Source organism: Chelonia mydas, chromosome 3 (assembly GCF_015237465.2).
Source record: "Chelonia mydas isolate rCheMyd1 chromosome 3, rCheMyd1.pri.v2, whole genome shotgun sequence".
In the NCBI taxonomy this organism is placed as follows: Eukaryota; Metazoa; Chordata; order Testudines; family Cheloniidae; genus Chelonia; species Chelonia mydas.
In genome coordinates this window covers 171,348,251-171,373,724 of record NC_057851.1, presented here as the reverse complement: position 1 = coordinate 171,373,724, position 25,474 = coordinate 171,348,251, and the positions used below count along the sequence as shown (strand labels likewise).

At 41.4% G+C, this 25,474-nt stretch overlaps 1 protein-coding gene across 8 annotated transcripts in view; it reads right to left on the bottom strand.

The window, feature by feature from the left end:
* The window catches only part of TTC7A (tetratricopeptide repeat domain 7A), a 260,649-nt gene that overhangs the window by 120,506 nt on the left and 114,669 nt on the right, over positions 1-25,474 (bottom strand). For all 8 annotated transcript variants that reach the window (XM_037895864.2, XM_043543797.1, XM_043543798.1 and 5 more), the window contains 2 exons: positions 21,511-21,583; positions 14,048-14,208 (listed from right to left, as the gene is read on the bottom strand). In XM_037895864.2, coding sequence (XP_037751792.1) covers positions 14,048-14,208; positions 21,511-21,583 — 234 coding nt within the window. The remainder of the gene's footprint in view (positions 1-14,047; positions 14,209-21,510; positions 21,584-25,474) is intronic.

Below are 25,474 nucleotides of genomic sequence, written 5' to 3'. Positions count from 1 at the left end.
AACATTTCAGATTATGGAATCTGCATGATTAATTTGCAATATTTTGAAAGACAGCAGAGTTTGTAAGTGCTGGAGACTGGCACTCCTCTTTTCAAACCCTCCTATGCCCCTTCTTCTAGAAAGGTAGCCTGCAAAGCAGAAAAAAATCAGGCTTGTGTCCTTTTTTGTTTTTTATGGATATATAAAGAAGTTCTGAAAGGGCTTTGTCTGGAAGGAAGAGAAAAAAAAAAAAAAGGTTGTTTCCTAGCTGTGTTTTATGTTAGAAATGTAGGTCTCACCTGTCTCAGAAGTCTCTGGCTACAAATGAACTGATGGCATCAGAAGAGAATGAAATGGGGAGGAATGTGTAGTCATACTGTTTGAAACAAACACTTTTGGAGGTTCTTCTCTCTCGCTCCTTCAGCAGTAGTGGACAGGGGCTAGAAAAGTCCACAGCTGGATGGTGGAGAATTCCCCCAGTGCAGGCACTGCATACAACAGCTGTGCAATATAGGCTCTCTCCTAAGAGCTGGCAATTGGCGAAGGGGTCATGCTGAGGCAGAGGCAGGAAGGGAATTCCCTTAGCAAACATAGCTATGGGGATTTTCAGGTGCTGTGGGTGTACAAGTAGAGCAGTCTGAGGGGTCAGGAGGTGCCCTAAATTAGATCCGCTTTTAGCTGCTAGTGTGTGCCGGGGCTACACTAGCCCTTGCAGAAGCCAGTATTGGACAGGTACAAAGGTAGATTAAAACTGCCTTTGTCCTCACGCCTCCTCAGACTGCATCTTCTGTGCTGCACGCCTTTGGAAGCACAGGACAGAACCTCTGCCTTTGGGTTTTGTTCATTTGTATTTAACTCCAATGACTGTGGGGTAGACATGTTCATACATCAGCATCAGGATGAAGCCTGAAAAACAACAGCTGCTTCTGCAAAACACAGCAGCCTGGAGACCAAGGAAGAGGTGGGAGCTACCTGTGTAACCCACATCCCTGCCACATTGCCCCTCCCAAAAACTCAAGGTAGTACTCCAAAAAAATCAAGGTAGTACGGGACACACACACACACACACACACACAGACACACACACAGAGTTGGAGGATAGCTCTAGGAGATACAGATTTTCCCTCATATTTTTGAGAGTGGGTGTGACAGCGTAGGGAACTAGGGAAGAAATCTGCCTCATGTATAGAGTGATGGGGATAAGAGTGGTACTACAGGGGAACTCATAGGGTCAGTTTACAATGAAACCTGCCCTGGACATGTAACTCTCTGCTTCAGCCACAGCCTCCACAGGGCCTATGTTTCCCAGCTCTACCTCCATCCTGGTGGTCCTTTGATTCCTTTCTCCCCTCACTCAATCTTCCCTTTGAGCAAGCAATTTGCCCACCCCAATCTGGGGAGCAAAGGCCAGGAAGGTAAGGGGACATCCAACCTCCTCTGTCCCAGTGATGCTTTGATCTGCTGCAGGGAATAGAGAGAGGGTGACCAGAAGGAGCAAGGAACTCAGCATTTAGGACTGATTTAACTAAATATCCTGCTGACCCCGCTCCAAAATATGCCACCATGCTTCCCAACTCTCTTCTCCACATTGGGGCAGGAGGTTGCTCACAGATGTTCCTCCTGCCCTTCATTATCCAGCTCTCTCCTCCATCTTTGGTGGCTGAGGAAATGCCTAGCAGAATGACTCAAGTGGCCTCACCAGCACAAGTCCCTGTTTGGCAAGCACAACAGCACTCTCTGTGTACACTTCTGTTCTATAACCAAGTCACAGAGCTTCAAGCGGGCATTCTGCGCCCCAATCAATAGGGCACATATTACTTTTCAACCCATTCTGGCACCCAGCAGAATTGGTCAGGGCTCCTAAACATTCCATCTGAATATAAAGCAGAACACAATTCACTCTGCAGTTGCTGAAAACAAAATGACACGTAACAGGAGGCGGGTGGGAAAGAATTACCCCACTGAATACACTGAAAATGAACAGTGAACTAAAGCAAGCCAGTAGGAACAGACTAGCTGCATTTCACCTTCAGGTGGGAAGGCACTGACAGCAAATTAACTGCATAAGACAGGACTCTAGGGAACTTGGAGTTGGGTATATGAAAATAAAATTGACATTTAGCCTGTTCAGAATATAACAGTCCTTTCCAAACTCCCCGAAACAAGTCCTGGAAGGTCAGAATTTATTCTGACAGCTCAGGTTTGACTATCCAAAGAGATGTGAAGACATTTTAGTGACCAAGAGGAAAATAATAACGTAGCCAATTACTGCTACTGTGAATCTCTTCACAGGCTGCACTGTTGACCAGCTTATTAACGATCAGTACAGTTCACATCACTAAACGTTAAACACAATGCATTTGGGGGGCAGAGGGGGAACCAAACAAACCTCACAGACACAGTGGGATTCCAAAGGAGAATCTACAAGATATGAATACAAAATATTAGAAGCCAAGCTACTGACATTCCCTTAGGGGATGGTCTGACCTAGTATGGCTATTCTTATGTTCTTATAGGAATTTCTGTACCTCCACTCAAATAAATTGCCTCTAGGTGCAGTATTACTACGGTTAATAATTGTCCCAATTTGACAAGCACTGTCCCTGGATTCTGAAATTTAAAAAAGGGGGTGGAGAGACAAATCCTTTGTAATATGGGGAGCCTACATCACTATTACTATGTCTAACCAGGCATCAAGAAGTACTGTCCTTCCCCAAAGGCCTCTGGTGGGCTACTGCACCATCCATCCACTCAGGAGGAAGCAGCTGAGAACTTATATTTTATTTAAAAAGTATATTTCAGTCCACAGTTGAGATCCAAAACATAACAAACACTCTAGCTAAGATCTGGGAGAATGATGTGGGTGTACTCTTTCTTTTACACTATACCAAGGAAATAAGCCTCTGCTGTAGGCGTCATCCCTGGGCAATTTTTAACTTATTTTTATAAAATTTATTATATTTGAAGCCTGCTCCAGTGGCTGCATAGGAATTGCAATCCATTCCCTCCCGAGTACCACTGACACATGATAGCACACCAGCTCAACAAGAACTTGAGGGTGAATCTGGATGCCAAGTAACATGTGAAGTAACATGAGCTCTCCCATTCTGCTCCCCTCCACTTTGGGGGGAAAAAACCTGACATGTTTTGAAAAACCAGGTATGCCTACTCCCAAATGGGCCCCTGAACTAAATTTATGCTGTGTAATGCCCATATAAAAATTACTTGAAATCAAAACACAGAGACTCAAGCCAGTAACTCAGACATTCAAAAAGGTAGAAATGGGGGTGTTTTCCAAGAAGTGGGATCATGCAGTATAATCCAGCTATATGGATACAGAGAAATTTGCAGCACTCCCTTTAAATATCGCATCATTTGAGCATTATTGATTTCCGTTAAACCGTGATTGCTTGATTCAAAACCAACGGGAAGGACAGCTAGACAGGAAGTCTACATCACTCAGGTTAACACTGTGGAAGACTGGAACAAAATATGAATTACAGGGCCAGTCTTAGGTACGGGCAAGTGGGGTGAAAGCCCTGGGGCGCAGTTATAAACAGGGCACCTGCGGAGCAGGTGTGCTCCTCCCCCGCTGCTCTGCTGCCATCTGCAGCCACGTTGCTCCTGTCCCCTGCCTTGGAGCCATCCCTGGCCAGCAGCTCCCCGGAGCCTCCTGTTTGCTGTGCAGAGCATGGGGGGGGGGGGGGGGGCACTGATGTCAGATCCCCCATCCCCTGCCCATGTACTCCATCCCTGCAGAGCGGAAGAGGAGAGAGAAATTGGGTTGCCGAGTCTCCAGGACTTAAAGATTAATCCTTAATCAAAGATAATGTCAATCAGTGAAACCTCCAGGAATTCATCCAAACAAAGTTGGGAACCTGTGCAGAGACAGGGCTCAGACGTGAGATGGAGGAGCTACTGGCAACTGCTGCAATCTGAATGAGCCTTCAGATTGGTAAGTGCTGCTGTGTTTAAAGTGACAGTGTGCTGTCTGTCACACACTCCCCCAGTACGCGCGCGCGCGCACACACACACACACACACACACACACAGAGTCTCTGAGGACTGGCCTACACTAGCGCGGGGGACTGATCTAAGTTACGCAACTTCAGCTACGTGAATAATGTAGCTGAAGTCGATGTACTTAGATTTACTTACCGTGGTGTCTTCACCGCGGTAGGTCGACTGCTGACGCTCCCCCATCAACTGCACCTATGCTTCTCGCTCCGGTGGAGTACCAGAGTCGACGGGAGAGCACTCGGTGGTTGATTTATTGCATCTTCAGTCAACGCGATAAATCGACCCCCACTGAATCGATCACTCTGGAGGTAAGTGTAGACATGCCCTGACACACATACACATACACACACACACACACACTGTTTCTCTCTCTCTCTCACACACACACGCATGCACTGTCTCTCACACACGCACATACTCTGTATCTTTCACGCTCACCCCCCAACACATACTTGTATTTTGTTGTTGTTACTTCTTGAAATGTACATATATTCTCTGTAATTTTATTTGTTCAGAGTGTTATTTTAGTTTTTTGACTCATCTGTGCATTTCATAATTTTATTTCTCTTGTGCTTAAATTTAATTCTTTGAGTTGTAGTTCTAAAATGCCTAACTTATCCTGGCTGGAGTAATTATCATTATTACTTTTATCATATTATGCTTTGTCATTCATTATTTAAAGTGATACAATCAAATAACAGTATACTTCTAGAATGTATCTTTAGCTTGTACTAACCTTAGCAGTGCCAGTTTAAAACACATTAGCTAGAAAACACAACTTTAGACACTGGGCAGATAAAGGTTTTCAAATTCCATTTTTAGTTATAACTGTAAAATAACTTAAAATTTGAATGAAAATAAATGCAGTTCCGACTAAGACACCAATAGCAAATGATGGAGTAGTGAGTCACATGCATGATTGTGATCAGTAAACATAAATGCCAAAATAATTAGAAAAATAAACTCCCTTTCTTAATAAAAGAGAAAAAAAACCTTAATCACATATGTTAAAATTAAGTATGTTTTTAGTGGAGTGAAAAACAATTGACTAAAATAGAGTAGATAATGGCAATAACACAGAGTGTCTCTGTTAGAGAAGTAAGCAGATTTTATTTATTTTTATTTATCTCTACTAAAGACAGTATACAAAGTATCAAATGCATGTTTCTGATATCTGTGTTAAAGCCCCAGAACTGATACCTCAAGGTTTGAGATTGGGAATATCTTGCTGTATTATCTCCTGATTGTTCTAAATTTACATATAAATTTTAAATGTGGCTTTAATTGGAGTTTATATATATTTTTTCTTTCTTTATATAACAATTAGATACAGTGGTCCTGTCAGCTAATTCCTACATTTTTATCTGCAAAAAAACCTAGAGTTTTCATGTGCCTAAGTAGTCCCTGGAATCACAGTTAAAGTTTCTTCCCACTCCTCGAAATCTGAAATGGCACCCCGGTGAGCCAGGAGTGCCCAGAGGGCTGCACAAGGGCTGTGGGCTCTGGCAAGATGCAGCTCCTGTGTGACAGCATGAAGCCTGCCTTGAGCCCCATGCCGAGCACCAGGCACCACAAGTCACAGTAGCAGCGCAGAAGTAAGGGTGGCAATACATCATATACCATGCCACCCTTACTTTCGTGCTGCTGTTGGCGGTGGCATTGCCTTCAGAGCTGGGCACCCTGCCAGCACTCGCCAGTATCTGGCCGCCCCGCCAGTGCTTAATTTGTTCCTCGGCTGAGCACCGACATCTCTTTCAATACAAATTAAACGCTGGGGAAGCCAGCAGGGCCCAGAGGTGATGGGGTGGGGGAAGCCCAGGGAGCCCACGGGGGTCAGGGATGATGGGGTGGGGGTGGGTACCAAAATACAAGTTTGCCCAGCGTACCATTTTCCCTAAGGCTGGCCCTACTTTAACTATACAGGGCAACTTAATGTTGATTTATTATAGCACTAAACAGAAACTATTACACTATATGTATTTACAGTACAAAAATGCTGCTTTGTATTAGGGTTCAATCTTAGGACTGCTGTAAAAACGAAATCATAACAAAAAAACTAAATCATCATCCTCAGTGAAATAATTGTCTAAGCCAAGAGAAATGCCAAAAGTGCGGAAATGCATCAAAAACCTTAAAAAGCACATTGTATTTTTATAATTCTTTCAGATTTAATAACCTGTATTATTAGCATCGTAAGTAAGGAGACTGGCTTAATGCATTATTTTAAATTGACAGTATTCTTTTAAATAGTTTTTTCCCTGTATGTAAATGACATAACAAATAATTCATACTATTTCCAGAATATACTGATGGTTAATGACAATGTCAATTTTTTTTAAAGTTAATTTTATTAAAATAATAATTAATCCTAATATGCCCCCCACAGGCTGGCTAAACAGGATGATCCAACATGAAGACCTTGCATATTCTGATTTTCACCAACAACTAAATGTGTACGGTGAGGATGAGGAGAAAATATTCAAAACTATATCCACATAGAAATTATTTTGTCTCTCTCAAATGTATTTCACAAGCACGATACATTTCTGTGCCCTTGTACCCACACTATATGTACAGTACAGTTATATCTTTCCATGTATGAAAACTTACTTTTGTTACTCTATTGCCAGCTATGTAGTTAATACATTGAAAAAACAAAACAATCTGCAAGTCACTTACAACTGCTATGTTGAAAACATGCCACTATAATGAGCCAGTTTGTAGAAACTTCCCTTAGCAATTTTCACATTCTATTTATAAATGTATCTAGTATGTTCAAGTGCTGAGGCTTTAAAGTTCTCTTTCAGCCCTGCCTTGACTCCTCAGGACTTGAATCTGGAGGAATCAAAAATGCAGTATAATAATGTGAGAACTGTAGCAAACTGTTTCATCACCAGGGCCAGCCTCAAGTTGTGCTTCATTGTGTTCTGGGGAATGACAAATTGCAGACATACAAATATAGTGATCTGATGCTCTAAGGCCTTGTCTACACACAAAACGTGTACCATTTTAACTATGCTGGTATAGTTAAAGTGGTACAATACCCCTAGAGTGGACACAGTCATACTAGTAGGAAGGTGTTTTATAGTGGTCACATAGGAAGCAGAATAAGATATAGCAGAATAAGGCATCTTTGTACAGGCATTACTGCATCCACACTCGGGGTTGTATCAATATAACTGTATCAGATAGATAGATAATCACAGCAAAACCGACACTGTTATCAACACACCAAAACTGTGTGCAGACCTAGCCTAGGCCATGAGTTTACAATCTAGCTGATTCATTTTACTTCAGGGATAATTATCCCTCAGACTATGTCTACGCTACAGAGCCTACACTGGCACAGAAGCACTTTTCTGATGGAATAGCTGCATTGACACTGGGGATTAAGCCAGCACAGCTACGTAGCTAGGAAGCATGATTTTTTCACTCCCCGACAGAGATATCTATGCCAATATGTGTGTTAAGTGTAGATCACGCCTCAGTCACTGTGATGGTCTAGAACCAAAGGAATACTTCTACCTACTGTACTCAGCAGTATGAACACAGCTGACAACCAACACCCACAATAGTATTGCCCAGACCAGTCATGAATTTTCAGTTTTCAGTTTTGATACAATGTGTATCAAAAAAATCAAACCAATGAAGCATATCTGACTTTGCATCTGCAAACACCTCTTTTATGCCACCTCCTCTGTAGCAACAAATAACACCCCAGGAATGAAATTACCTAAATAATATAGAGTAGCTGTTCCCTCAATTATAGTCTGGTCCGGACCACAGCAAAAAAAATCTCACCAGAGGATTATAAGAGAGGTTCTTAATAAAATTAATGTATTAATGGTGGGGAAGCCAAGGACATTTGCTGTCACCAAACCACCTCTCATCTAGTACAGTATTTCATATTTTGAAGGCTAGCTGTGGTAAGCCCCAAACCACTTTATTATTATCCTTTATGTCAGAAGAACAGTCACATGGCTGCTGCTGCAATACAAATGACTTTCCATGCAAAACACACTTTCTTCTTGTTGTTAGTCTCCAAGAATACATTAGATGCTTCCTGGCCTGCTTAGATATTTGCATTAAGTACACAGTAACTATTTCTGTATAGACAAAAAAAAATTAAACCAAAAATATTTAAATTGATAGTTGCTTTCATATGAAATTTCAGAAAGAAAACGTAGAGGTGGAATGAGCTACAGTTCCCAATATGCTTCCGCCAGCAATTACTTGATAGAGCTGAGCAAATATTGGGGCACCGAGTACTTGACACATTTAATTCAAAACTGTTGTGAACATAGCTGTTTTTTCACACCTCGTAAGAGCCCTTTTTGCACAGGAGGGAGACTGCATGGGGCCCAGAATTTGCAGGCCTCATAAACATAAGCCCCTCCTCCCCCGCCAAAACATATGGAGTATTCTAACACCCCTTAAGTCCTCACCTTGACCTTTTCACAGGACCAGGACTCCCTAAAAGGGTTAGTGGGGCTGTTCCATTCCATACTTCTAGCCAGGTATGCCCAGGATAATGATAAATACCTTACTAGTGATTATTTTTTTTAAATGTTCTATGTATATGACAAAATTCAGTATCAAATTGAAGAGCAGGAAGCAGCTACACACTCAGCCTAATTACATACATCAAGGTAGGAAAATCAGAGCGCAGCCAGAGACACAGGAAACAGCAGGAAATTGCCATAGTTCTTGTTAGGTAAGTCCTTTATTTCTAATGTATTATTCATTCTTTTTGTTTAGTGTGCATACTGAGGTAATACTTACACTTCTTGTCATATCCAGAGCTCCAGGGATATCCTGTGTCTCTTAATGAGGGTTTGATCTTACTTGCTTGATACATGCCACCAGATTGTTTCCTACTGGATTCATCATTAAAAAGTTAGCTCCCAGGCATTACAGAGCTGCCCAGTTCTTATCAATGAAAATTTGGAAATATTTTCAGGTGTTTTTAAATGCCACCCTGTAATCTTCTTGTTTAACTTTGCATATGACTCCATAGTCATCCCAAACAGTAGTTAAAAAAAAAAAACAACCTCTAGTTTTCCTTCAAGTCAATTGCAACTAGAGATCTAGACTACAATTTGGTCTCGCGCTTTGGATAAGACTTACAAAGCAATAAAGCCTTCCTGGATATAATCTGTATTTTTAACCTCTAGAAAAGTTAGGAACAGTCCAAATGGAAGGTTTTCTTTCTATATGACTGCTCTGGTGTATGATCCAAGTCTTCAGTGGGATACATTATTTTTCTAGCAGATACAACTGGGATACTCTATCCATGTGTCAGCCTGTCACAGTTCAAGCTACTTCATCAGAGGAATGTAAACACGAAAGATCAGTGGTTCAGCTCCTGCGCTGCTGCAGATGTCAGAGCTGTAAATATGGTGCAATCTTTCGATTTGCCACAGGAGCCTCAATTCCTTCCATTTCCAAAGGCTAGATTTCACCTAAAAAGGTTGCTAATAACTGGTCTATGTTGAAGCTCCCTCCCCATTCACCTTGGGATCCCCATTCTCTTGCACCACGTCCAATGCAGTTGCCACCGTCTCTCCTTTTTCTGTTCTTTTTCTTTCTGGCTTCTCCTTTTCTCACCTCTTCCCTCCCGCCCGGCTTGTCTCTTTCTCTTTTGTATATTTTTTTTCCTTTTTCTTCTTATACTTTGTTCTCTTTGCTGGCTCTTTTCCTACCCCCTTCTGGTGGTTCTGTTACCCCTCTCCACTCCCTCACTTTACCAGATGGCTACATGTTGCTTGGGGTGGGGGCATCTAGTGGTGCCAACAAGGCTGGGGGAGCCAGAGCAGCAGAGAAGAGAAGCCAGGACTTAAGCCTGCACCCTTGTATATGAGACCTATTCTCACAGCCAGCTACATTAGGGCTCAACAGACGCAGGGAGTGAAGGGGGGCTGCTTTTAAGAAGCCATTTGACAGTGTGTTTGTAGTGTTTGCAGGAGTGGGGATGGGTCTGAGGCCCTGCAGCTTTCACTATCCACGTCCATTAATACATACTGCCCCCTGACCATCCAAACTAATGTGGCACTCTGATGGGAGCCTGCCCTTCTACACTGAGCCAGGGAATCTCAGAAGGGTAGGAGAACATACTATTCTCATACTTCAGAGTAATTTGTTTGCCTCAGAGGTCACAAAGGAATTTCCCCCTCATATTTAGCATTATACAGCTGGCCAGGTACATCATGTTTTGTTTGGTTTCTTTGCCTTTCTGTGAAGTGTAAGTTATTCGACACTGGTGGAGGTAGGATACTGGATTAGATGAAGCAGTTGTCTGATCTGATATGGCAAATCCTGTGTCCCTAACAAAAATGGATAGCTTAGTCTTTGCTGCAGTCTTAATCTTCGCTACCTTCTCGTGTTTATAGTCCCCTAGGAACAACTGACTTCTGACTGTAGAGGTGTGAGGACTTTATTATGACAACTATCTTAAAAAACAGGATATATCACAATAGCCACTACAGTATTTCCCTGCTCAACGATACATATGTGAATGTATTGAACAGGTGTTGGTAGAAGGAATTAACTTTTAGTAACAAAAATTCTAATTTTCACTTTCTCTACAACACAATGTGCACAGACATGTGTTGAGTAGCTTCAAGAATGAGGCAAGGATACTAATGTCAATTGCAAAAGGCAGTAATTGATAAAACACCCAGCTATATAAAAAACACCAGAGAAATACAGGCAAGCACTGAATGGAGCGAGATATTGAGCCAGCCCCTACCTCTACCAAAAAATGGCATGGTATCTTTAATGACACCACCTCAGTTTTTAAGATCTCATCTGAAAGGCCATGACATAATAAACTGCAAGGAACTCAACTTGTCTCCCTCAGAAGAATGAAAGGCTGAATCAACAGTGATGCAATTTGAACCTATGGCTCCAAAGAGTCTCTGTTATTTCAACCTTGGGTCTTAGACAGCCAAGCCATTCCCTCCAGCTGTACGTTACAATACATGACCTTCTTTCCTCCCAAACTAGACTATTCCCACAAATCAGGTCACACAAAAGTATCAAAGAAATGGTGAAAGTCTGAAGAATTATCCAGAGCCTAAAATTAGTTTCCCTTTAACCAAGAAGTTCTTCAAAATATCAAACTATCTGGGAGGAGAGTACTTGTGGCACCTTAGAGACTAACAAATTTATTAGAGCATAAGCTTTCATGGGCCACAGCACACCTCATCGGATGCCTAGAATGGAACATATAGTAAGAAGACATATATATACATACAGATAAGTTGGAAATTGCCATACAAACTGTGAGAGGCTAATTAATTAAGATGAGCTATTATCAGCAGGAGAAAAAAACTTTTGTAGTGATAATCAAGATGGCTCATTTAGACAGTTGACAACAAGGTGTGAGGATACTTAACTTAGGGAAATAGATTCAATATGTGTAATGACCCAGCCACTCCCAGTCTCTACTCAAATGCAAGTTAATGGTATCTAGTTTGCATATTAATTCAAGCTCAGTAGTTTCTCATTGGAGTCTGTTTTTGAAGCTTTTCTGTTGCAAAATCAAATCAAAAAGGCTGACAAAGGAGGTGCTGTCGTCATCATGAATAAGTTGGAATATGAACAAGAGGCTGCTAGGCAGCTCTCTAACTAAACATTCTACAGGCCATTATCCTCTGATCCCAATGAGGATTGCCAAAAGAAACTACACCATCTGCTCAAGAAACTCCCTGAAAAAGCACAAGAACAGATCTGTGCAGACACATGCCTAGAACCCCAACCAGGGGTATTCTATCTGCTTCTCAAAATCCATAAACCTGGGAATCCTGGACGCCCCATCATTTCAGGCATTGGCACCCTGACAGCAGGATTGTCTGGCTATGTGGACTCTCTCCTCAGGCCCTACGCTACCAGCACTCCCAGCTACCTTCGAGACACCACTGACTTCCTGAGGAAACTACAGTCCATCGGTGATCTTCCTGAAAACACCATCCTGGCCACTATGGATGTAGAAGCCCACTACACCAACATTCCACACAAAGATGGACTACAAGCCGTCAGGAACAGTATTCCCGATAATGTCACGGCAAACCTGGTGGCTGACCTTTGTGACTTTGTCCTCACCCATAACTATTTCACATTTGGGGACAATGTATGCCTTCAAATCAGCAGCACCACTATAGCATGGCCCCACAGTATGCTAACATTTTTATGGCTGACTTAGAACAACGCTTCCTCAGCTCTCGTCCCCTACTGCCCCTACTCTACTTGCGCTACACTGATGACATCTTCATCATCTGGACCCATGGCAAAGAAGCCCTTGAGGAATTCCACCATGATTTCAACAATTTACATCCCACCATCAACCTCAGCCTAGACCAATCCACACAAGCAGTCCATTTCCTGGACGCTACTGTGCTAATAAGCAATGGTCACATAAACACCACCCTATATCGGAAACCTACTGACCGCTATTCCTACCTACATGCCTCCAGCTTTCACCCAGACCACACCACGGGATCCATTGTCTACAGCCAAGCTCTACGATACAACCACATTTGCTCCAATCCCTCAGACAGAGACAAACACCTACAAGATCTCTTTCAAGCATTCTTAAAACTACAATACCCACCTGCTGAAGTGAAAAAACAGATTGACAGAGCCAGAAGAGTACCCAGAAGTGACCTACTACAGGACAGGCCCAACAAAGAAAATAACGAACGCCACTAGCTGTCACCTTCAGCCCCCAACTAAAACCTCTCCAGCGCATCATCACAGATTTACAACCTATCCTGAAAAACGATCCCTCACTCTCACAGCTCTTGGGAGACAGATCAGTCCTCACTTACAGACAGCCTCCCAACCTGAAGCAAATACTCTCCAGCAGCCACACACCACAAAACAAAAACACTAACCCAGGAACCTATCCTTGCAACAAAGCCCGATGCCAACTCTGTCCACATATTTATTCAAGCAACACTATCATAGGACCTTATCACATCAGCCTCGCCAACAGCAGCTTGTTCACCTGCACATCTACCAATGTGATATATACCATTATGTGCCAGCAATGCCCCTCTGCCATGTACATTTGCCAAACTGGACAGTCTCTACCCAAAAGAATAAATGGACACAAATCTGACACCAGGAATCATAACATTCAAAAACCGGTAGGAGAACTCTTCAACCTCTCTGGTCACTCAGTAAAAGATTTAAGTGTGGCAATTTTGCAACAGAAGAGCTTCAAAAACAGACTCCAGCGAGAAACTGCTGAGCTTGAATTAATATGCAAACTAGATACCATTAACCTGGGTTTGAATAGAGACTGGGAGTGGCTGGGTCATTACACATATTGAATCTACTTCCCTAAGTTAAGTATCCTCACACCTTGTTGTCAACTGTCTAAATGGGCCATCTTGATTATCACTACAAAAGTTTTTTTCTCCTGCTGATAATAGCTCATCTTAACTAATTAGCCTCTCACAGTTTGTATAACAACTTCCAAATTCTTTGTGTGTATATCTATATCTTCTTACTGTATGTTCCATTCTATGCATCCGATGAAGTGGACTGTAGCCCACGAAGCTTATGCTCAAATAAATTTGTTAGTCTCTAAGGTGCCACAAGTACTCCTGTCCTTTTTACGCATACAGACTAACATGGCTGCTACTATGAAACTTATTTGGGAGGGGATAATTTTATATTTGTCTCATGCTCATTCTACATTTATTTAAAAAAAGCATATGAAAAAGTACAGATTGTCACATGTAAGAAAAATTATACAAAGACAAATACATCAAAACAAACAAACCCTGGTTTACCCATTACATAATTAATCTCTCAGAAAGGCTCTTGAGACAGTACACAGAATAATACATTGAGCCTAATGTTTCACTGTTACTCCAGTTTTATATTAGTGTAATTGCAGTAGAGTTCAGCTGGTGTAAAACTAGAGTAATGCTGGGAATAAGGCCCTTGTGTAACAATGTTGGATCTGGTAGGCAGATGTGATCTCATGGCTGGAGATACCAAACCATTTTAGACAATACATGCAAGCAACATCACTTACCTAAAGCTCTCTGGGTACTCAGCGAGAGCCATGTTGATGACATCGAGTGCATGTTGATAGTGCTTTTGGGCTGAAAAAAGGAGAGCCAGTAGATGAAGTGAATTCATATCATCTTTGCACAGTTTCAGTGCTTCCTGAAGGTGTTCTATAGCATCAGAAATCTGAAAAACAAGAAATATTTTACCATGAGTCACATATCTGATCTTTCCCAAAGGTATGAAACTTGTTACACACTCATGACCATTAGATATCTTAGCATCCTACTTGGGAATGTGGTGGGAAAACTGACTTCTGCAAGAAATTTAGCTGCCAGCCCAAATTAATGGACTGTCAGCCTAGGAAAGCATGACAAAATGGCTGGGGATGAGAAAAGGAGTTTTTTGCCCTAGTATGCAGTAGGTGGCATGCAGCAGCTATTGCAAGGTTTCAGAAGAGGTGGGAGTAGTACACATGACCCAATATTCCCCTTATTGCTTTGGCTTTTTTGGGTCTATGCTGTGCACAGACCCAATAGCCATACCCCTAACATGACCAATCCCCATCTCCATGTTCAATCATGGGGAACTGCCAGGGTCTCTTTGCATGGTGTGAACATATACATTATTTCTGATGTACTTTGTGTCTTATGATCACTGCACAAGGCCACTCATGATTTGGCCCAGGAAAGTGAGATGTGAATGATGAAAGTCAAAGGGTAAAATATGGTTAAGATTCAGAACAATGTCAGGAAGGAGAAATGTCTCTGTTAGCTGCAAGGTAAAGTGCAGTCCTGACACATACAACAGAGGAACATCATTAGAATCAAGTTCCCACCTGGTAGAAATCTTAAATTCTATAATGAATGCAAATGCAACTTCCAGTCTATGTGGTCTGTCATCCTATATTTATGGTGTCTGTTTATGAAGGAAGTTATGAATAGAAATCTTGTTCCTTGGTTATTGGTAGCAAGTTTTATGGAGGAATTTTGTCACCATATAGAACATCTTCCAAGGTGTGAGGATTTGGGATTAAATCACCCAGAATTAGCGTTCACTCATGAATGCCTAAACAAACAACATTGGAGGATATGCCCGACAATGTGGAATTTCGCTATTCTTTTCCTTATATTCCCATTTTTCGGCTACCTGAATTGTAGTTCCTTCTCTCCTCCTATTTGCAAACTTTTTACTCAGATAAGATTGTCTAGCATTCCACCATGCTGGCGTTGTCATAACTTCCATAGATCATTCCTGGAAAATAGATTCTATGTCATAAGGTACAGTAGCAACCAGAGAAACGTGCAGACTTGCTCTTCCCTCAGAGTTGTGCAAGAAATGTAGGTTTAGGGGTCCCCAGGTAAAAAACGGTTGAGAACCACTGTGTTAATGCACCCACAAGATTTAAGTATACATGAGTTTCATCACATTTGCAGGCAAAAACTGGCTAATTGTGAGTCTGACTTATGCATGCAGATAGCTTTTTGAGTTTTCCATGGGCAAACTGACATCCTTACAAGTTTAGCAGATGGGTTAATGGAGGCTGGCTGGCAATTTGGTCCTAAATAAGGAAATCAGAAACTTTCCAGCCAGCACTGGGGCTGCACTAAGGTGGCATAACATCAGCTATGGTCATTCCTTCAAACCTATGACTGTCAAGCAGATAATCACATGATGCTGAAATGAATGCAGTCTAAACATATTTTTCACTCATCTGTAGGATAAGCCCTTTCTTTTAGTATTTACATCTCTGATGGATAACTCTTCCCTTCAGTTCCAAAAAATGCTAAGACCCAGGACAAGAGCTATCTGATTTGTTGTCTTTCTCCTTATTCTAGATTTACCTTTATTCCAACTTCTCATTGGATTGATTAAAAATTCTCTAGAGAAAATGTAGTTCCATTTATCCGAGTGGCTAAAGAAACCAACTTGCATTTGTTTAATCCAGTATCTTCCAAAGTAACACCTACACCTCCCCCCGCCCCAAAATGTAGCAACAAAATTAGAAGATCCTCCTGGTGTTTATCAAAGTCATAAGGAAAGATCTGATTTTTTTTCATCTCAAACATGCCTACCACTTGATTATTTAAGTAGAGCCAGAAAGGATTTCTTAGCACAGTAACAATGTTAGTACCAACACAGAATCCGCCTCCTGCTGCATAATTAGGAACAGTGGACATACACAGATGAGAAAAATAGCACTTAATAATGTCAACAGACTCTACTCTACTGGACGCATTATACAAATGAACCTGCAATAGACCAGACAGAGAAAAATTATGAGGTAAATTTCCAGAACAACACCACCAAAATACTTGGTAGAAGTCAATGCAAACTTCTTTGGAAAGGCAGAGACTAATTATCTATTGACAGATGCAATAGCTTATTCATTTGAGTAGCTATGGAATATGGGAAGCCTGGAAGTTTGAAGCCCAGATGCGGTTCTGAAACTCCATGACTGTACCGTAGGTAGGTTGCCAGCTCAAATTCCCCGCCAGTGCTGCCTTAACAGCAATCCCATCTCAGCTGCACCACAAGTCCCAGCAGGAACTACGGTAGGAAGATTATCTGATCATTATTCGGTTAATAAATACATGAACAACATTTTGCAGGATACGTGTGTACAAATATTGTGTATGTTGCAATGATTGAGCAACAAAGATATTGCTATAAAACAGAGCTGGTGCCTTCCAGCACTTGCAAAAATTGCCACACAGTGGAGGCCATTTAGGGATCTGGGGCAAAAATTGGGGACAGGTCCTGCTTTGAGTAGGGAGTTGGACTAGATGACCTCCTGAGGTCCCTTCCAACCCTGAGATTCTATGGTTATTTACAACATTGCCTCCTATATTAGGGTTTATTTTGATACACATTTGCTTAACAAACAGGTTGGGAGGTTACCTTTCTCCTCCTGTTCATATGCATGAAGTATGAAGACTTTAAAAGCAATTTGCAATGGCAGAATATAGCTTTATATTTAGAATGGTTCAAGTACAGTATTTCAGATGCAATGACTTCTGGCCCCTTAGATTACATGGCTTACCAACCCCAGTCCTGCCAACTTCTGTATCAACTGTGGGTTTTAGGTCATTAATGAAACACTAATATTTGGCAAATCTTTTGTATTTGCAGTGCCTATTATTTCATGCTATCGGATGGGGATTATAGAAAGGAGAAATTTCATTGGCTAGCAAAATTTCCCATTAGAAATAGCCTTGAACCAAAATACTAAACACTCAGAGATTTAGCAAAGCGAGGATCCAAATTGTTATGACTTGGGCTCATATTTAGCTCTTACTGCACAGGAAGCTGGTATATTTGCGCAGGATGGTAATTCGATTGCTATCAGAAGTCCAAGCCAGGACACACACAGACTGTGTGATGAAACTCAGCCTGTTTTGGTCAGTCTGAGAGCTAGCAGAGACAATCAAATTACAAGGTCTGTCTGTGTCCAGGAGTCTCATAAGAACACAGGTGACATGTATGGGATAACATGCCCCCCTAGATTTCTCAGGACGCCTCTTGCTAGGATGCCCAGCAGCGATAGGCAGCAGCTCCCCCTGGAGGTGGCACTCACCATGTGTCCATACAGCATGGGGAGGGAGGAAGCACCAAGGCGGCTGGCTGCAGGCTGAGCACTGAAACAGCAGCAGCCCCCAATGTGCCTATCAAGGAGAAGACAATTTGGGGGTGTCATATTCCCCCTTCCAACAAAAAGTGACTGATAGTTCTCCAATGTGGAATTTCACTATTAACTGAAATTCCTGTTAACTGAAATGATCCACCCCAAGCACCATCCCACCCTGGTGGCGCATGGGGGACTGTGCATCCCAACTGCATTGCCCCTTTTGTTGGTCTTGTTTTGAACACTTGCTAAATTGATTGAGGATCGTTCAGGTAGGAAGGGATGGCTGCAAGTCCTGCCAGGGGCTGTGCAGCCACAGGACAGACAGCAGGAGGCAGTTGCTCATGTATGTTGTCTACATACATATCAAGTTTCGGGGGTGGAGGTAATGCGTGGGGTAGTCATGTGCCCGCACAGAACCTTTGCATTGTGCCCCCCACTATCCACAGTTTCGTGTTGCCTCTGCATCAGAAGCTTATTTCTATAAAGCCAGGATCCAGTTGTTTATATATTATAACGGTGTTCTGTCTCTTCTCTACCACAGCAGACACCACAGGAATTTTTAGCCAATCTGTTCTCCCTGAAATCATGTTCAAAAGAGGAAAAAATAAAAAGGACTGTAGGAGAAATAGCTTAAAGATGTTTTCCCTACTATTTTGTATTCACTTTTCCCTTATTTAAGTACAGACACTCTTGAAGTGTGTAGATGCTTTCTGGAAGTCACCCCTTGAAACTTCAGGTCTTCATTGGCAGCCAGCAGATGAAGTTGATCGGTGACTGCTCTAATCCTCTGGCTGCCTTTCAACTCCTGTTTTCACAGGAAGGAAGGTCAAATCAAACAAAACAACTTCAATGCAAGTTTTAAAATGGTCTGAATACCGTTCGTGGTTGTTACGGATCTGACATAAATTTACTTGGTACTCAGCACAAAACATGGGAACCAGGACCAAAAATTAACAGGAGTTCTGACTCCTCAGTGGGGTCCTACTTCCATGGAAACAGACTGGCAAAAACATGGCAAGACTTTTAATGCTGACTTTTCAAAGTGACATTTTAAAATATTCACTCTGCCTTGCTTTTGCTGATGAAAACTCTGTTACCACAGAAACAGGAAGAGGAACACAAATAGCACGCTGCAGTTGAGCACTAGAAGTCTCATTTGTCAATTTCCTTGGTTGACTGCCAAAAGAGACCTGCTGGGGAGTAACCAACACCTGCATATAGTGGCCTTGGCCAGGTACTTCAAGTTTGAGGGGAGGAGGGAGATAAAATAAAACTCTTCTCATAGATCTGAGCATTTTTAAATTGAGATGAATTTTATTGAAAAATGGTCCAAAATATGCCCCAGGGCCCAATCCAAAACCTACTGAAGTCAACTGGAGTCTTTCTGCTGATTCAGTGGTCTTGGAATCAGGCCCTAGAAAAACAAGACCACAATCAAACGTGGATGTCTAATATAACATCACCATTCTCTTTGGTGGTTGAAGGTACTCAGTCCCGTTCCATCCCCACCCTGGGGAACACTTATAATCACCCCTGCCTTGCTTTCATTTCTTGTTCTTGTGAGGGAAGAAAGTCTGAGTTTTTTCTATTTCCCTTCTACCTTCCCAGATGTTTACCACCGTGATTTTAAGCGCATAGCAGAAACATACACTGCTGAAAATATTCCAGGGAGACCTCTAAGGCTAGGGAGTTTTTCCAACTTCCTTAGCACCTTACTGGCTAAGTTGGTGGTCTTGCTCCATTACAACAAAAAACAAACTGAACATTTTCAGCTATCTATGGGAGTTTGAGACCTGTATTTTTCAACTGCATTTAAGGTATCTTATTCAGTGCAGTGTGGCCTAGTGGACAGAGCACTGGATTAGGATTTAGAAGACCTGGTTCTATTCCTTACTGTGCCACTGGGTTGTGTTGAGCAAGTCATTTACTTTTCTGTGCCTCAGTTTCCAAATCAATGCTACTGACCTTACTTGTAAAGGGGTTTGAGAGCTATGGATGAAAAGTGCTATATAAGAGCTAGGAATTATTATTATTAGTAACTAACTATAAAAACAACAGATCAGATTTTTCTCAGCAATAGACATTTATGGCCAACTGCACAGGACTGGACTCTTTATTTCTTAGCACTTTGTTACACCCCAATGAAAGTTTTGTGACATTCAGTAGTTAATACAACCGGCCAGAGGTTAAAAAAAAAAGGGGGGGGCGGGGAGATAATTTATCCTGCAGTTAATCAGAAAAAGAATATGTTAGATACTTTAAATAATTAAGGATATTAAAAATGCATTACCTAATGTTTATCATTAACTAAATTGGCAGAAGAAGAACAGGATATTTTACAGCAGTCTAAAAATAAAGATGTCTCAGGTATCTCTACTCGCTCCAAGCATGCTTTAAAGATTTATACCCTGCTAGATGGAGAAGAACTGGAGCAGCATAGCAAGGACCAGACTGACACAACAGAGGTATAGGGTTCACACATCTAGTGATCAGGGATAAGTGGTAGAATATCAAGGAGAAACATACAGGTGGGGAACGAGATAACAAAGAAAGTGGGTGGGGGAATAACAGACCGAATGAAAAAAAAAAAAACAAGAGGAGAGGGAGATGATGAAATGAGAGGTGAACAGCAACATTAAGACTAGCACCTGGAAAAGAGAAAGGGAAACAACTTAAAACCTGATGAGTTAATAAAAGGGGGAGGAGGAGATTATTTCAAAGAAAATCTCATTTTTATTTTTATGGGTAGTGACTGAAAATATCTATTACAATATTCTCTTAGCATTTTTATTCTTGAAAGGGACTAATGAAGAAGCAGAGCAGACTGCCTAAATGAATAGCCAAAAACTATCACCAAAAGAAGAGTAGCTGGATATTGTTTGAATGAAAGACCTGAGTAATCTGCACTGTCAGGCATACAGTAGTTGATGACAAAGTCAAACCAGTTGTTTTAATGATCCTTTCTATTGTATTCAAGCTTGCAGCACACTGCTCTTATTATGAAAGTGTTACAAAAATGACATTAAGAGTGTGCACACTTGCACCAATTAGTTTAACCTAATGAACAAACAGCTCACCTAATTAGCTTGGGAAAGTAAGCAGTATCTGACTGTTTGACTCTGCGGTATAGACTAGGGAAAGAAATCTGCAGTGAGCAGAAAGCCTGCTAAGGAAGGAAAATAAGATGATCAAATTTTCAGATCTATCTAAGAGGGTTCTTAATAAACAGGACTTATTTAAATAAAAGGTATTGGCTTTGAAAAGAAAAAAGACAAGCGTTTTCTTTAACACGGCATCGTTTTCTTGAGCTGAGACCTGCAGTAACATTTGACTGCCAAATAATCCTATTGCCTGGAGGTTTCCAGAGCCCACAGAAATTTTGACTAAAGATGCTGAATTATGGAATAAGCAAGTCCTTAATATGGATAACCTGAGAATTGGTGCGATATAGTACCTTACCAGGAACAAGACAGCGTTTGGGTAGGAGGGGACTACGACAGGGGGCAGGGTACTTCCTGGTTCCTGAGGAACAAGAATTAAATACCTGTAGTTCACCTTCGCTCTTCCCTTCCCAGATACTTAAAGCAGGACCTATAGGGCACTCCTTGGGATACAAAGCTGGATGAATGACTTTGAATAACCATGCTTGGTAACAGGATTGCAATGAGCCCCAAGCTGGGGAGTTTCTGCTTACATTTATGTGAACTTATTTTGATTTCCTGGTATCAACCTTGTTCAATAAGAAAAAAAACCAAACAACGATGACTCTGATTGGGTTTGGTTTAATTCTGTTGAGTCACTCCACCAGCTTCTAGTGACTCAATGGCTGACTGTACTGAAATTGCAGTCATTGCACATACCTGTCTGACAAGAGCCAGCTGCAACGAGACGTAGAGGATGATTTGGTGGTCTTCAGGGGCCAACTGATGTGCTCTGTAAAAACACATGAACAATAAGAAAAGGGAAGTGAGTGTCATATTGTACTTTTCATAATCTTCTCTGCCAGAAGGAAGCCACAAATTACTTATATATAAAACCATATTCCAAGAAGAATTCTACTCCCACAAGTGCAGAGCAGATAGTAACCAGACAGAGAAGTGAGTGCTCTGCCAGCTGTGCCAAGCTCATGAAACCAGCAAGCAGGAACAGCAACAAAAACACCACGCGTCTGGATTTTATACAGCCAGATGCTAAGCTTCACACACTCGCAGAACACCATTCTGAGAGTGTGCGATGGATGAGTTATGGCAGGGCCTTTAGCGATCTGACTATGATGGAGAAGAGGGCTGTGCAAATCGGCAGCTTCTAATTCATGACCTGCATCTTTTGTGACACTGTTTTAAGCGATTTAGGGCAACTGAAGTAACACTCTAACTGCCTTCTATTACGGACACTAAAACACAGCAGCAGCTCCCTTTCTCCCTTCCTGGATGTTTTAATGAGATTTCTACAAACAGAGAGGGGTTAATACTGAAAATAAAAAGCATTCACTGCTGGTATTTTTACCACTATTTGTATTTCAGGAGCCTAAGAGGCCCCAAGATCAGAATCCCATCATTTGGGTTTCCTTTCAGGATTTTTGAAGAGTCACTCAGATAACACTCTTAAAATTAGGTTTCAGAGTAACAGCCGTGTTAGTCTGTATTCGTAAAAAGAAAAGGAGTACTTGTGGCACCTTAGAGACTAACCAGTTTATTTGAGCATGAGCTTTCGTGAGCTACAGCTGCATCCGATGAAGTGAGCTGTAGCTCACGAAAGCTCATGCTCAAATAAACTGGTTAGTCTCTAAGGTGCCACAAGTACTCCTTTTCTTTTTACTCTTAAAATTGTTACTGACTCCACTGCAGCCGACACAGCTAGTTCATCTCCTCGTGCTCTTTTGCAGTAATACCTTTACACAACAGGTAAGGCTGATCATACCAAACTCTTTCTAACTCTTTGGGCTGTGTGCCAACAAAGAGAGAACTCTGCACTCGTGCTGCCCTACCATAAGCAAGTTCAGCTGAAGAGTGTATGAGGGAGGAATGAAAGACTGACAAGCATGGCAGCTAAGCACTGCCAAACTATTCATTCACTAAGATTTAAGAGTTACTGCAAGAAACAAAAACCACATACTATTTCAATATCAGTTACCACAAAGCTATAGCCATAGCTTATGAGAAAAAAGCAATTGCATTGATGATTTTAATTAATGGCTCTAGAATCAATTAGTTTAACTTGGACAAAGAGAGCCCTTTATCTCTGCTTGTTTAGAACTTCTCTCTGAACCTGTGGCCAACGTGATCCACACCAAAGATATTATTCATCTGATTAGGATTTGACATTAGATATATCATGTTGCAGTATGTATAAGCAGCATACTGATCCTTTTACCAAAGACCAAATCCAACCCTGATCCTGACTACTGGGGTAGGATGGGCTGCCTGTTTTTTTTCATGTAGTTATAAAATCTTCAACAATAGATGGAAGGGCTAAAAAAGGGGAAAAGTTCACAGGGGTGTATGTGAACACTGACTGACAATGGCTTGGGAAAGAAAGAAGAGCTTCTATTTTGTTGCTCAGCATCCCCTTAAAGGGCATTAAAAAAAAAAAAATCAAACTGATGGAATTAGGCTTCCAGCTGAGAGACCCATGTTTAAGGATGGCTTCAGGATCCTAAATCATGGGCTGAGAGTCTACATGTACTTTGGAACTGATAAACATGTACTCACTGAGACACAGGGTATTAGCTGGCTGACTCTTTCAATGACCCCGCTTGGCTGAACTATGAGTATCTGATGTTTGTCTAAAGACTTATCAGTTTCCTAGCTAGAGTTAAGACACCAGGAAAACAAGTCGCAGTTAGCGGGAAAGGTCAAAGAATAAAAATAAATACAGTTAAAAAGCAAGGCAGCACAGCAATTACATGGAAATAGCACGGTTGTAGGAGTTACTAGATGAGTCTAGGTACGTGTTACTTAAAAGAAAAGAGACTTAGTAAAAGTTGCACCTTCTTGCTCTTCAGATTACCACGTGGGGAGTATCCAGAGTCACATCTGTTGACTTTAGTGACAAAAATAAGTTTTTACTACTATATACTGTTACTGCTGCAAAGCCAGCACGGATGACAGTGAGCTGGATTCTATTCCTTCTTGTGTAACATCAACAGAACTGTTAACTAAGATACAATTACAGGGTCAATCAGTTATATCTGCACAAACTCCCTGAATACAAAGCTATTGTCCAGGTGTAACCGAGGACAGATTTTTGATCTGCAGAATCTCTATTATGATGTGCAAGAAAAGAATTCAGTCTGACTTAAAGATCCTGTGTTGAGTTTAGAAGCCCTGATGACACATACCTTAAAAGAGCTAAGATAGACAGAGTTTGTGAGATTAGCAATTAGGAAAAAAACTTTTTCCTTATAAACTTGAGATACATTAAACTTGGAACCTCACAAGGTCATTCTTACCGTTAACTTTTCATAATAGATTTAAAACTCAATTTTTGTCTTGTTTTGTAATTTAAGAAAAAAGTGATACCTCACAAAAGTTAGCTTTTAAATTTAGCCAAATGATCTGCTGCATTCTTGCTACTGTAGGATTGATTTGGAAAGACTATTGCTGGGATCAAAAAGATTTTTAAGTACATCAGAAGCAGGAAGTCTGCCAAACTATCGGTGAGGTCATTAGACAATCAAAATGTTAAAGGAGCATTTAAAGAAGACATGGCTGTTGTGGAGAAGCTAAGTGAATTCTTTGCATCTGTCTTCACTGCCAAGAATGTGAGGGAGATTCTCACACCCGAGCCATTTTTTTTTAAGTTGACAAATCTGAGGAACTGTCCCAGATGGAGGTTTTAACAGAGGAAGTTTGGGAACAGATTGATAAATTAAATATGAATAAGTCAGCAGAAAGACCTCAAGTATGAAATTGCAGAAATACTAATTGTGGTATGTAACCTGTCACTTAAATCAGCCTCTGTACCAGATGACTGAAGAACAGCGAATGTAAAAAAGGCTCAGGAGGTGATCCTGGTGTGGTAAGATGTTGGTTGCGTGTGTGTTCATTTAGTGTGCTGTCCCACCTCTGCGCAGGCAATTACAGGCCCATAAGCTTAACTTCAGAATCAGGCAAATCAGCTGAAACTATAGCAAACAGCAGAATTAGCAAACACAGATGAACACGATAAGCTGTGGAAGAGTCAACACAGCTTTTGTAAAGGAAATCATGCCTAACCAATCTACTCACATTCTTTCGGGGTGTTAGCAAGCATGTGGACAAGGCTGATACAGCTGATATAGTGTACCTGGACACTCAAAGACTTTGACGAGGTCCCTCATCAAAGGCTCTTAAGCAAAGTAAGCTGTGATGGGATAAGAGGGAAGGTCCTCTCATGGATTGGTAACTGGTTAAAAGATAGGAAACAAAGGTTAGAAATAAATGGTCAACTTTCACAATGGAGAGAGGTAAATAGTGGAGTGTCCCAAGGATCTGTACTGGGATCTGTACCATTTAATATATTTATAATGATTTGGAAATGGTGGTGGACAGCAAGATGGCAAAATTTGCAGATGATACAAAATTAGTCAGGATAGTTAAGTCCAAATCTGCCTGGAAAGAGTTACAAATGGATCTCACAAATGGGTGACAAAATGGGAGATGAAATTCAACGTTAATAAGTGCAAGTAATGCACAATGGAAAACATAATCCCACGATATGCATAAATTGATAGGGTCTAAATTAGCGGTTACCACTCAAGAAGGAGATCTTGGAGTCATTGTGGATAGTTCTCTGAAAACATCTGCTCAATGTGCAGTGGCAGTCAAAAAAGCTAACAGGATG